Source organism: Palaemon carinicauda, chromosome 12 (assembly GCF_036898095.1).
Source record: "Palaemon carinicauda isolate YSFRI2023 chromosome 12, ASM3689809v2, whole genome shotgun sequence".
Classification (NCBI taxonomy): domain Eukaryota; kingdom Metazoa; phylum Arthropoda; class Malacostraca; order Decapoda; family Palaemonidae; genus Palaemon; species Palaemon carinicauda.
Window position 1 is genome coordinate 8,424,202 of NC_090736.1, and position 15,000 is coordinate 8,439,201.

The following is a 15,000-nucleotide window of genomic DNA, read 5'->3' on the forward strand; positions in this document are numbered from 1 at the left end:
CGTTTGTTGATATTTGGATTTAAATTGGCAAAATAGTTATTTTGATTTTGGAAACGTTACGACAACTACGGTGAAGGTTATTTTGCCGCGAAGTACACTGTGATAAAAGAACAGTAATTTTCATCGGAAATTCTCCGTAAAAAGACACTTTTCTCAGCCGTATTTCAGTAAAATACAGATGACCATACTTTTTACCTTATTTTGTTATTATCTTTCACGGGTTGGTAAACGTAATATCACTCCTTTACGTCAATATACCTTTTTTTTAAAAATGGTAAATGCCTGGCAACATTTATTATAGGATTTTTACCGTTTATTACGGCAAATTTTTAACAGTATAGCAAATCTGAACATCTCCGTAAAAAAAATATTACTGTTCTCAGCCGTATTTCAGTAATATACAGACGGCGGTAATTTCTACCCTACTTTGTTAATATCTTTCACCGGTTTGTGACCGTAATATCAATCCTTTACGTTAATGTACCCTTTTTTTAAAACGGTAAATGCCTAGCAACATTTATTCCAGGATTTTTACCGTTTCTTTTACGATACATTTTTAACAGTGTAGGGAGAGGCCGAGATGCCAAATTTTAATTAAAACCTCCAATGAAATTGATGAAGTAAATGAGTACTCTGCCTTTTGATATTATACACATGGATCTTCTGTGGTCTTAAAAAAAAAAAAAAAAAAAAAAAAAAAAAAAAAAAAAAAAAAAAACCGTCTATCTAACAGATGAAACTTATTATTTTATTTTTCCCTGCTTGTAACTTATAATGGAATTTCTATGGACTTATTAAAAAAAACAATCTATCCACAAGATGATTTTTTTTTGGGGGGGCCTGCCTGTAACTTACAGAGGATCTTTCAAAACCGTCAAAATGTAATCTATCAAACAGATAAAAAATAAAAAATAAAAAAATTCCCATGCCACTATCTTACAGTGAATCTATACACCATATATTTTCTTTTTTTTCTTTTTTTTGCCTGACAATAACTTACAGAGGAATTTTAGTTTTCCTTTTTTTTTTTTCTTACCACTGCTTACCTACACCTACTCTTATACAAAGTGACATGGAGGTCCTACAATAAATCACCTATATAACGTGTTCGCCTACCATTCGCATGGAAGCAGATCGATCCCCGCCCGGAACCGTGAGTTTAAGCTGCTATGGTTGGGCACCACAATTGGTGGCTTGGGATTGCGCGTCTGACGTTATGGTGAGCATCTATTCTAATGAAACTGGAACTCAAGCCCGACATCATTAACTTTTATGGCATACGAAAATAAACTTGAATGACGTCATGGTGATAAAATACGATTTAAGGTTTAAACCCCACTTATGAATGGAAGAGGAAAGGGACAGTAACATTGCCCTATCAAGCACGACAATGTCTTAGAGACTGACCATATATATATATATATATATATATATATATATATATATATATATATATATATATATATATATATATATATATATATATATATATATATATATATATATACACACATATATATACATATATATGATCAGCGCCCAAACTCCCTCTCCACCCAAGCTAGAACCAAGGAGGGCCTGGCTATGGCTACTGATGACTCAGCAGATAGACCTATAGGCTCTCCCAAACCCACCCACCCCCATCCTTAGCTCATAAGGATGGTGAGGTTGCATCGACCAAAGAGCTAACGAGTTTGAGCGGGACTCGAACCCCAATCTGGCGTTAACAGTATGGGGATTACTTAAACATTTTCAGTAAATTCAAGGATATATAGATACTTATAACGGTTGGAATCCAGCATTATTAGGTGTGCTGTAATTTCTTCTATTTCCATTTACAAAATCAGGACTTCGAAACACACACAATCAAATGAACAAATCAAATCAAAATAGAAAATTCTAACAAAACCTGAAGGAAAAAAAAAAGAGAGTAAATGTATTAATAAACGTAAAGAAGAAATCATAACGAAACTTAGAGGAATGTCTGAATTTGCATCCGGAAAAACAAGTCTTCCGAGTGTGGAGATGAAAGAGAAGGAAATTTTGTTAACTTTTTAATAATAATAATAATAATAATAATAATAATAATAAGAAGAAGAAGAAGAAGAAGAAGAAGAAGAAGAAGAAGAAGAAGAAGAAGAAGAAGAAGAAGAAGAAGAAATTCTTTTATTACGTATTAAAGCATTACAAATCCTATAATAATAATAATAATAATAATAAGAAGAAGAAGAAGAAGAAGAAGAAGAAGAAGAAGAAGAAAATCTTTTTATTATGTATTAAAGCATTACAAATCCTATTCCTGTTATCCAATATAGTTTCGCTACCCATAAAAATTTACCGTAGAAAAACGGTAAAAAATCCTGGAATAAATGTTGCCAGGCATTTACCGTTTTAAAAACGGATATATCGACGTTAAGTGATATTACAATCACCAACCCGTAAAAGGTAATAAGAAAGTTGGGTAAAATTACGATCGCCTGTATTTTACTGAAATCACGGCTGAGAACTCATTTTTTCTAAGGAGAATTTCCGATTAAAATTACGGTTTTAACAGTGTACAAAGTGTGCCTATGATTACGGAGTTGTCAAGATAATTCATTTCCTATTTATGTAGCCAAAACTATATTTTCTATTATTGTATTCTTATTACGATAGATACTATGAAAATCATTTCTATTTTTTTTAATCGTGATATTGTCCTATAAAAATATTGGACGAAATTTACACAAAAGTGCTCATTAAAATACATTTCTAACTCTGACATGGTTGATTTCAGTGTATTTTTTTTTTTTTTTTTTTTTGTGAGGTTTTCTAACTTTTTAATGAATGAATGATTTAAAGTTTTCAGACATCCTGACATCTAACTTTTTTTTTTTTTTTTTTTTTTTTTTTTTTAAGGCAGTTATTGTTCACCAACTAATCCCAGATTCATTGACTAAACCTCTTCGCAAGTGTCCCCCCAAAAAGGCTTCAAAGTCTCTTCATAAATCATTCGTTTTTTATGCATCTGTCTTTTACCGACTTAAGATGAGAAAGAAAGAGAGATGATAAATCATGGTTATATACAAAGAAGATCCTTGGTTAGTTGAAAGCCCCCCCCCACCCCCACCCCTACCCCCAAACCCCCGGTACAACACACACACGTCCTCACACACATACACACACACAAATGAGGTGTTTTTGCATGACCACAGTCGTGTTTTATTATAGGAGCAAATAGATACAAAAAGTATTTTTAAAGTTATGACAAGGAAGGGGAGAAAACTAGATCAAAGAAAACACATACAAGCTTAAGGTTAAGTAATAAGGTATGAAAGAAAGTGACCCAGGACTGCAAAATATTTCAAAGTATAGATATAACGGGGGAGGGTGGGCTGTGGCATCCTACCAGTACCAGCCAAAATCTGCTGAATCCCTCGTCAGGCTGGGAGGAGAGAAGAGAGGAAAAGTCCCCTTTTGTTCCTTTGTTTGATGTCGGCTCCCCCCCCCCAAAAAAAATTGGGGGAAGTGCCTTGGTAAATACATAGATAGATATTACAAAAATAAAGATGTGTATACACTTTCATAGTCTTTAAACAATAGCTGCGAGAGAGTAATGCTTGACAGGTGTTACTACTGGTAAGTATTCCAAAGACAGAACATTGAGGGGAAAAAGGATACATTAAAGAACAGACATACAAAAGATTGTAATTTACAATCTTTACAGGCCTGTGTTAGAGGTACCCTGTTTGAAACAAAACTAAAACTAGAAAAGAACTATGGGAGTGCAGACCTCCACCACAGCAGCTTATTTCTTGAAAGCAGCTTGCCTTTCCCAGAAACAATTTAGACCGTAGGCATATTTGAAGTCTGTACGAAAACCATGTGTGAACTTGTGGTTAAGGTTAGAGTTAATTCGGTCGACCTTTTGCTCGACCTTGATCTTGACCTTTGACCTAGGATATTTAAAATTGAATAACTTCCACGTCTAAACATTAAAATTAATCCTTGTATCTTTCACTACTCTATGAGTAAAATTGTGGCCAGGAAGTTGTTCACAGACAAACGGACAAACAGCGACGAAAACAGAACCTCCTACCAACTTCGTTGGCATGGGTAATTATGAAATGGTTTCAAGGAAAGATTTTTAATAGAATTATTTCTAGTTACGGGACCAATAATCCGGATAAGTACGTCTAGAACTTTGAAATTTTCCTTCAAAGCCTTCAACTCTGCATCTAGAAAATAAAATCTGTTATAAAAGACATAATTTCCTAGAATACAATTGTGGCTCTTCTAGAATCAAAGTCTAGAGACCAATTACACAGGCATATGATCAGCACCTAATCCCTCTCCATTCAAGTGAGACCAGGAGGAGCTAGACAATGGCTTCTGATTTGTCAGCTTGCAGATCAATGCGACTCACAATGGAAAGTTCCTTCCCTGGCGTTCTGCCAGACTTGGATTCGAGACCCACGCAAGCTTGATAGTTTCTTGCAGTGTGTGCAACCTCATCATCCTTTTCAGAAAAGGAGGGGGGAGGTTGGAGGATCCTACAGGTCTACCTTGTGAATCACCAACAGACATTGCTTAGCCCTCCCTGGTTCTAGCTTGGTTGGAAAGGGGTACTTGGGAGTTGATCGTATGTATATATAGTCAGTCTCTAGGGTACTGTCACTGTCCTTTGCCTCTACTAATCACGAGCGGCCTTTAAACACACAAATAAGAAGGCTGTGTGACAATGAAGATCTAAGACATGAACTCAGGACCAACAAAGTACAGGACGTTAATGAAATCCTTTGATGATAAGACCAACTGACCAAACCAAATAGAACTCAAAACGAAGATAAACTAGTGGGACACTCAGTAGGGCGCAGATCTCCGCCGCGGCAGCTTATTTCCCGAAATTCTGCTTGACCTTCACCTTGACCTTTGATCTTAACATGTATTAATTTGCATGGATTTTCATACACTCAAATATGAACCAATTTGAAGTCTCTGTGATAACGATGTCCACACTTATGGCTGATTACGTGAATTGGACATTTTGCTTTACTGTGACCTTGAACTTTGACCTTGATCTTCCATAGTTTAATCCTTTCCAGCTTAATACATGAACGTTTATCCCTGAAAGTTTCATTACACTACGATTAAAATTGTGGCCAAGAAGCTGTTCACAAACAAACACACACACAAACACACTAACATACACACATAAACGGGGTTACAACATAACCTCCTTCCAACTTCATTGGCGGAGATAATGTAGCTTAGCAAGTAATAATAATAATAATAATAATAATAATAATGTGACATTATTATCAATAATAGCTAAGCTACAACCCTAGTTGGAAAAGTTGGATGCATAAGGCCAAGGGCTCGAACAGGGAAAAAAAGCTCAGTGAGGAAAGGAAATAAGGAAATAAATAAACGATATAAGGAGTAATGAACAATTATAATTAAATATTTTAAAAATAGTAACAACATCAAAGCAGATATTTCATATATAGACTATAAAAAGACTTATGAGAGCCAGTTCCACATTAAAACATTTGCTGCAAGTTTGAACGTTTGAAGTTCAATTGATTCAACTACCAGATTAGGAAGATCATTCCACAACCTGGTCATAGCAGGAATAAAACTTCTAGTATATTGTGTAGTATTGCCATTTTTCAACACGGGGTTTACGGCTACTAAATAGGAATGAAAAATAAATGATAATGTGAATAAAGATTTACATCAATTTCTGATAGGAATTGAAACCTAAATACAGCCATCATAGAACAAAGAAATAAAAGAATGCAAGCTTGTGCGTCATTATAAAACAACTGATTTAAAATGAGGTAAAACAAAAACAAAAAGAAGAAAGACTTTAAAAATACGGCTTGATAAGTCGTATGCTGATTTCAAATAGGATTGTATATATTCAATATAAGTGTTGAATGTATGCGGCGACGAACACTGGTTTGTTGCATCTGTTAAATTCCCGTGACAGATTTACGACTCAAAAGTGGGAGGGATAAATATTCAGGAGGAAAACGACGCAACCCTAGGTCGTGTGGGGGGAGCCATACATGTATGAATTTGTATATGTATATTATTATTCATAAAGATTTTAGAAGGAGAGAGAGAGGCGGGGGAGCGAGGATAGACAGAAGGAGAGAGGGAGAGAATAGATGGATTGGGGAGCTTTTTTCTTAATGAATAGAGATAATGCTTTTACGGGGTGATTCCAACATGTATGAATTTGTTCATGTACACTATTATTCATAAAGATCTTAGAAGAGAGAGAGAGAGAGAGAGAGAGAGAGAGAGAGAGAGAGAGAGAGAGAGAGAGAGAGAGAGAGAGAGAGAGATTGGGGAAGCTTATTCCTTAATGAATAGAGATGATACTTTTGTGGGGCGATCCCTACATGTATGAATTTGTACATGTATACTCTGATTCATAAAGATTTCAGAGCGAGAGACAGAGAGAGAGAGAGAGAGAGAGAGAGAGAGAGAGAGAGAGAGAGAGAGAGAGAGAGAGAGAGAGAGAAAGATGGATTGAGGGAGCTTATTCCTTAGGTAATAGAGAAAAAGCTTTTATATCAATAAGGTTATGCCGGCCTATTGGAAACGTCCCTGTCTGGTGATCTGCCAGACTGGGGTTCGAGTCCCACTCAAACTCGACAGTTTCTTGCAATATGTGCTATCTTTCCATCCTTGTGAGCTAAGGATGGGAGGTTTGAGTAATCAGCAGCCATTGGCTGGCCCTCCCTGGTCCTAGTTTGGATGGAAAGGGAGGGCTCGGGCGCAAATTATATGGATAGCCTCTCAGGCATTGTCACTGTCCCTTGCCTCTGCCATTCATGAGAAGCCTTTAAAACATTTAATCCTGTTCCAGTCACATGCTAGTTACTGTTAGGCTTCAGCGAATCGTTGATATTAATTAGGTACAAGTTCATTCTTATTATGACGAACTTATTTTTCGCAAATAATCTGAACGAATACTTTCGTTTTGCAAAAAAAAAAAAAAAAAAAAAAAAAAAAAAGAAAGAAAAAAAAAACTATATATTTCTATATGAAAAATGCATGCCTTAATATCCTTCCTGTTCTTAAATATTCAATTGACATTCTATTTCCCCCCAAAATATCATCAATTTTCAACAGCTCCCGCAGCTAAATGCGTTCGCTGGCAGCCCTGAATACCAATTTGCATTTCCTATGTTGGTAGCCCTGAATTCTGATTCGCATTCAACGATTGTCTGCTTTTACCTTTCAAAGTTATCGCCATCAGTTTGGAATTATATATATCCACATTTCAGAATGCCATTACTGACTGGCCATTTGCTATTCATTTATTCTCAGCCATTGTTGCAAAAGCTCTAGCAAAAATTTTGCACTTCCTTTATTTTTTTTTCTTACGTTTTTTGTTTAAATGGTGACTGGTGATATTTTTTTACGTGTTTTTTTATCAAATGGTGACTGGTAATATTTTCTTTGACGTTTTTTTTTTCATGGTGACTGGTGATATTTGTTTTGACGTGTTTTTTATTAAATGGGGACTGGTAATATTTTCTTTGACATTTTTTATTTTTTTAATGGTGACTGATGATATTTTTTTTTGACGTTTTTTTTATGAAAGGGGACGTGATTATTTTTTTTTATTTTTTGACTGGTGTTTTTTTTAATGGGACTGGTGACGTTTTTATTTTTTTTTACGTGTTATTTTTGAATGGTGACTTTTATTTTATTTATTTTTTAATGGTCACTGGTGATGGGGAAATATCCGTTTTATAAAATTCTATAATAACAATTTACTTGGAACTTTTTAAAACTGAATTAATTCATAAGCTTTCAAGAACATCAATAGAACTGAGGGTCATCACTAATCTCTGAGAAAAACCAAACACAAAAGGTGATAAACTATCTCTTGCTTGAGGGTAAACTCGGGCACACTCTTCTATCTAATTTCTCTTCCTCTTGTTTTGTTAAAGTTTATATAGTTTATATAGGAAATATTGATTTTAATGTTACTGTTCTTAAAATATGTTATTTTTCCTTGTTTTCTTTCCTCACAGGGCTATTTTCCCTGTTGGAGCCCCTGGACTTATTGCATCCTGTCTTTCCAAGCAGGGTTGTAGCTTAGAATAATAATAATAATAATAATATTATTAATAATAATAATAATAATAATAATAATAATAATAATAATAATAATAATAATAATAATAATAATAATAATAATAATAATAATAATAAATTATGGATCTGGATTGAAAATCCCAACAAACTACTTATGAATATTATATCTACAGATCTTTTTTCTTCTTGTCACGTTTTTAACTTTTATCAAAACGTAGGTTTAATTGGTTAGTTATATCAAAAGACGATAACCAAGACAGACCCTTAACTAAAGGGGCACTCAGTTGAGCGCAGACTTCCACTGCAACAGTTTATTTCTCGACCTTGACCTTGAACTTTGACCTTAACATGTACTAAATGGCGTGGATTTTCACACACTCAAATATGAACCAAGTTTGAAGTCTCTGTGACAACGATGTCCAAACTTATGGCTGATTACGTGATTTGAACATTTTGCTTAGCCATGATCTTGACCTTTGACCTTTACCTTTGAAAATTTAATTTTTTTCTAGCCTTTTACATGACAGTTAATCCCTGCAAGTTTTATTACTCTACGATTAAAATTTTCTTTGCCATTTGAAATTGATCTCGTATTAAGAATTAAGAATTAAGTAATGCTTGAGTGATTTTTCAGCCTCATTTTTCCTGTCGGTGATTTTAGATGATGCTTGTGTTGATATCATTACTAATACTACCGCTAGAGAGTTATGGGGTCCTTTGACTGGCCAGACAGTACTACATTGGATCCTTCTCTCTGGTTACGGTTCTTTCCCTTTGCCTACACAGACACCGAATAGTCTGGCCTATTCTTTACAGATTCTCCTCTGCCCTCATACACCTGACAGCACTGAGATTACCAAACAATTCTTCTTAGCTCAAGGGGTTATTTGCAGCACTGTAATTGTTCAGTGGCTACTTTCCTCTTGGGTAAGGTAGAAGAGACTCTTTAGCTCTGGTAGGCAGCTCTTCTAGGAGAAGGACACTTTAAAATCAAACCATTGTTCTCTAGTCTTGGGTAGTGCCATAGCCTCTGTACCATGGTCTTCCACTGTCTTGGGTTAGAGTTCCCTTGCTTGAGGGTACACTCGGGCACACTATTCTGTCTAACTTCTTTTCCTCTTGTTTTGTTGAACTTTTTATAATTTATATGGGAAATATTTATTTCAATGTTGTTCCTGTTCTTAAGATATTTTATTTTTCCTTGTTTCCTTTCCTCAATGGGCTATTTTCCCTGTTGGGGCCCCTAGGCTTATAGCATCCTGCTTTTCCAACTAGGGTTGTAGTTTAGCATTTAATAATAATAATAATAATAATAATAGATTTTTCTTCTAAACCCTTTCAGCATATGTCATTTTCTCATTTTTTAAGACCATTAGTGTTTCAAGTGTTTTACTATTCTATGAGTAAAATTGTGACCAGGAAGTTGTTTCACAAACAAACAAAAGGACAAACAGGGAAGAAAACATAACCTCCTCCCAACTTCGTTGGTGGAAGTAATAATTATAAGATATATACATTTGAGTACGATATTCATACAACTGTTTTTTTTTTTTAATGGAAATTTTCATTTGAACTGAGTAAAATCAGATTTATTTGCATTTTCAAAAAAAAAAAATGAGTGTAACCACTAAAAACTTCAATGGATATTCAAAAAAAAAAAAAAATGAATAAGTAAACAGGAGCGCTTTAAGTAAAGCAAAGTAATTTTCACGAGGAGCACAAACTCATTTTACTAGACAAGTGTAATTGCAAGTACTCTCTCTCTCTCTCTCTCTCTCTCTCTCTCTCTCTCTCTCTCTCTCTCTCTCTCTCTCTCTCCTCTCTCTCTCTCTCTCTCTCTCTCTTAAAGTCAGACATTAAAGAGATGTGCATCATTTCAAGAAGAGGTGAATATAATAGAAGAAACTTTTGCATTTTCAAAATTCTTAGTAGACATGGTTCATCCACAGCCTTGACATATTTTAATTTAGAGTTGTAAGATATACTTACAGTACACGCATATGTGCGTTTGCACGCGTGTGCGTTCGTGTTTTGAAACACGAAATGCTGAAGGGTGGAAAAAGAAATAAGTGATAATAAATCAACATGAAGTGAAAAATGAAATTTTAGCCATTTGAAGTGGTTTCCTCAAGTGAAAAACAGGTAAACATTTGTACACATTCCAGAAGGGTTATGAGTTAGGAGATAAGGAAGATTAGAAAACAATAAAATAAAGATAATGGCAGGCGTAGTAAAGATTACATAGATAAGAGTGTCACGACTGAGATGGTGTGGACACGTGTTGGGAATGAAGAGGGCATAATTCCTGCCGATGTCCATTTCTTTTTTACAAGCTACAATATCCTGTATTTTAGTTTGCTCTCGTATCACGTTACTCATTTTCTGTCTCTCAGAGTTATTCCCATCATTATTCTTTCCATAGCTCTCCGAGTTGTAACTAGCTTATGTTCTATGGTTTTAGAAAGGCTCCAAGTGTCTCACACACAAGTTAAAACTGGTAGGACCATCTCATTAAATACTTTTCTCTTTTAGAGAAAGTGGCACTTTACTTTTCATAATATCATTTTGTTTTCCAAAAGTTCTTCATCTCATGCTTATCCTTCTTTCAACTTCGGTCTTGTGTCCTTGGAAAACACTTACTAAGTGCATTAAGTACATATATTTATTAACAATCACTAGAGTTTCATCACTAACCCTTATTTGTTGTCTCTGTATTTTCATTGAACATTATCTTAGTTTTACTCATATTCAATTTTAGTCCTACATTTCTGCTCGCTCTCTCTCTCTCTCTCTCTCTCTCTCTCTCTCTCTCTCTCTCTCTCTCTCTCTCTCTCTCTCTCTCTCTCTTTATATATATATATATATATATATATATATATATATATATATATATATATATATATATATATATATATATGTATATATATATATATACATATATATATATATATATATATATATATATATATATATATATATATATATATATATGTATGTATGTATGTATATATATAAAACTGTTAGTCTTATCAAATTCCGCCTTTAAAGAATGAGTGATAGGGAACTGCTTCTCATGCAGTAATAATGAAGACACATGTAAGATATATTCAGCCGAGATATTTCTCGTTTTCAATGCGTGGCTGGAATATCTAACTTTCTCGACACTTTCTAGCATGACACAGAGATGCGAATCAAAATGACGAGAATAATATATAACAGTTGACAAGGTGATAAATGTAACATGGAAAATGACCCGCTTTCTTTTATAATTGGTTGGACCTCAGAAGGGAAGGGTGTATAAACATGTTCAAGTGTTATTTAGATAGAAGGTAACTATATTAATTCGATATTTACCAAGAAAACTATATTAATTTGACATTTACCAAGCAAACTATATTAATTTGACATTTACCAAGAAAACTATATTAATTTGACATTACCATAGCTAAAGAGTCTTTTCTACCATTAAGAAGTGGAAGGGAGCCACTGTGCAAATACAGTGCAGTAGTCAACTTAATGAAGTACAGAATTCATCATCTAGAATTAGTTTTTCCTTCTGATGAGTAGCTGAAAGTTTATATGGGCTCTCTAGAAGCAGAATGTTCCTGTCTATATTAATTTGACATTTACCAAGTCATGAAGTTATAACTTTGGGTCATACGAAATCATCCTAATTATAAGAGCGAGATATTAAAAGGGACGAAAAGGGATAAGATTCATTAAAATAAAAGAAGGTATCTGAGTTTCACGGAAAAATGATTAAATTTGCTTACAGAATGTCACCTATCGTGTGTGGAGTAACACTAAAAGGTTAATTAATATTACAGTAGATTAAAAATGTCACTTTGCTTTAAACGATTTAGAAATTCAAGTCAATCGAAATAATTTTCATAAAGGCTTAAAAGATTAAAGGTCATGAATGGCAGAGGCAAGGGACAGTCACATTGACAAGCAGGACAATGCCCTAGACACTGGCTATATATTATATAATCAGTGCCCATCCCCCTCTCCACCCAAGCTAGGACCAGGGATGGACAGGTAATGGCTGCTGATGACTCAGTAGATAGACCTATAGGCTCCCCAAACGCCCTAACCTTAGCTCACAAGGAAGGTAAGGTTGCAGACACTATAGGCACTAACGAGTCTGAACGGGACTCGAACCCCCGTCTGGCAAACACCAGGCAAAGACGTTACCAATCCGGCCACAACAACCATCAATCAACTCAACAATCATCAAATAAGATTACAGCATCAATATGTTGGAGAAATGTTTTGATTGAGAAAAGGTTATTTTAAATCTAAATTCACGAACTGACTAAGGTAGCTTATCTTACTGGTATCACGGCTATTTAAAAAAAAAAAAAAAAAAAAAAAAAAAAAAAAAAAAAAAAAAAAAAAAAAAAAACTCTATAACTACGGTGCAATGTCTCTCTCAACAAACTTACATTACACTATTCATGATAGTAACGTATGACGTAGCATGTCCCACAAATGTCGAAGTGTCAAAAGTATATTGCATTTAGAAACAGTAACCACCCCTCTAGCTGACTTACTTTCTGTTGCCAAACAATTTACAAGAACTTCATCCATCATTTCTCTAAAGGAACTAAACTTGCATAACTTATATAAAACCAATCGAAGTTTTTCTTACAAGAATTAAACCTTGCCAAGCTTTAGCTCCCAAAAACAGTATCCTAGTGTTGTCCTTATTATTGGCTATATTTCCAAACACTGATATATCTTGATCATAGAAAAAAATATTACAATTTAAGATCTATATGAATCTTTAACATATCTTCAACCCATTCTCGCACGTCATTCAGAAAGCTATACAATTGAATAACGATCAATATAAGCTTGTACTTACGTCAAAGAACTCCTTCACTGTCAGGTTGTTGGCAATGAACTCTTGCGCCAGCGGCTCGTTGCTGCAATATTCTGCGTGCTTGTCGAAATCTCTCTCCTGAAAAAAAACAACAACAACAATTGTTATGAATGTTTGCTAAAACCCATTGATTGTTACAAGTCCAGGATATGCATTTGCCAATTGTCTTGGAGGCTTTATAGAGGTTTCATTCCCTTTGAGAGAAGTTGTTCTTCGGCGAAGCCATTTTGAAGAGTCAATTTAAGTAAAGCCATTTTGAACAACAAAGCCATTTTGAGATAGGCCATTTTGTACGATATATTAAGAACGAATGTTAATTTCAGCTAAGGTTGAGTTTGAGAAATTACCTTGAATATTTAATAGCATAATTGGCCGGTATGTTTTTACAATTACTTATTCAGTTATTAGAAGCTCTCTTAGTTAGCTACTTCAATAGCTGTTATCTTATTTCTATTTTGAAATTACAAACGAATTAAACTGATAATCAGTTCTTAGTAGCATTCAAATTTAACTCCTTATAGATATTACAGTTTCCAGTCATGGTAAAAACAAATTAGCTTATAACGATTCAATTTACAGAAATTACTGAAATTACTAGAGCCTTTACTAAATCCTATCTCATATTGATAAAAGTTGAAATGGCTTCAAAAAATGCCCAAAATTCCCGATCTCAAGCAGAGCAGCATGAGTCTTCTTTTAAAGAATCAATTTAGCTGAAGCCATTTTGAACAACAATGTCATTTTCAGCTGAGCCATTTTGTACGAAACATTAAGAACGAATGTTAATTTCAGCTAAGGTTGAGTTTGAGAGATTACCTTGAATGTTTAGTAGCATAATTGGCCCGAATGTTTTTACAATCACCTATTCAGAGTTATTCCTTCAAAAGTTTTGAATTCCACTATTAGCTGTTCCCTTAGTCGTCGAGTTTGTAGAGCAAATAACTTCAAACATTCCATCCTCCGTCTATATCCAAATTGCTATAGTGTTGGAAGTAGTTTGGTGACCTTAGCATGTACTGCTTCCAGTCTATCTATAGCCTTCGGAATACTTGGAGCCCAGAATTCCACTCCGTATTCTAGATGGGGTCTTACTATAGTCAATTCTTTTTAGTTTGAAAGATTTGCACGGACTCAAAAGGGTGCCCTTTTAGCACGGAAAAGTTTCCTGATCGCTGATTGTTTGGACAAGACAATTCTGACCTATCAGAGAGCAGGGAACTTTTCCGAGCTAAAAGGGCACTGCTGCGAGTAACTGCAAATGCGCCTCATTAAAAAAAATTGAGTATAGTGATGTGTACAGCTGCAGTACAATGTCCTTGTTTCTTTATTTGAATTGTCTCTTTAAATAGCCTATTAGTTTCTGAGCTTACTTTTCAAGTTATTAGAGATTGTAACAGAAGTAAGGGAAAGAAGAGAAGACGATGGATTGACGAATTTAGAAAGATGAATCATTAGCTTTATTGATTCTAGAAAAGATTTAGAAATTAATGATTATCTGAAACACCTTGAATACGATATTACACTTTGAATGGATATTCTTTCTACATTTCATGGTCTTTCTTTTTTATATATTTTTATATATTCTAAATGTTTTTAATTTCTTTTAGCTCTTTGAAACCTTTTCTATTATTATTATTATTATTATTATTATTATTATTATTATTATTATTATTATTATTATTGATATTATTATTATTACAAGCTAAACTATAACTCTAGTTGGAAAAACAAGCCGGAGGGCTCCAACAGAGAAAAACAGCTCAGTGAGGAAAAGAAACAAAGAAATAAATAAACTACAACGTAAAGAAAAAACTATCAAAATAAAGTATTTCATGAACAGTATTTAATAGTTTTCTAGTACTTTTACCCATGGTGAAGGTATAGGCCTAACTACTTTGTACACATAATAAAGGGTATATTTCAAGTATATTCTTATTTTTATCATCTCTCTCTAGTATATTTATAATTCTATCAACTTCCCTAAAAAGTCTTTAAAAAATGTTTAAGGTTTG

General features: G+C 34.1%; 1 protein-coding gene across 1 annotated transcript in view; it reads right to left on the bottom strand.

Annotated features, from left to right (window-relative positions):
* The window catches only part of LOC137650476 (titin-like), a 963,282-nt gene that overhangs the window by 345,987 nt on the left and 602,295 nt on the right, over window positions 1-15,000 (bottom strand). The window contains 1 exon segment of the mRNA XM_068383702.1: window positions 12,971-13,066. Coding sequence (XP_068239803.1) covers window positions 12,971-13,066 — 96 coding nt within the window.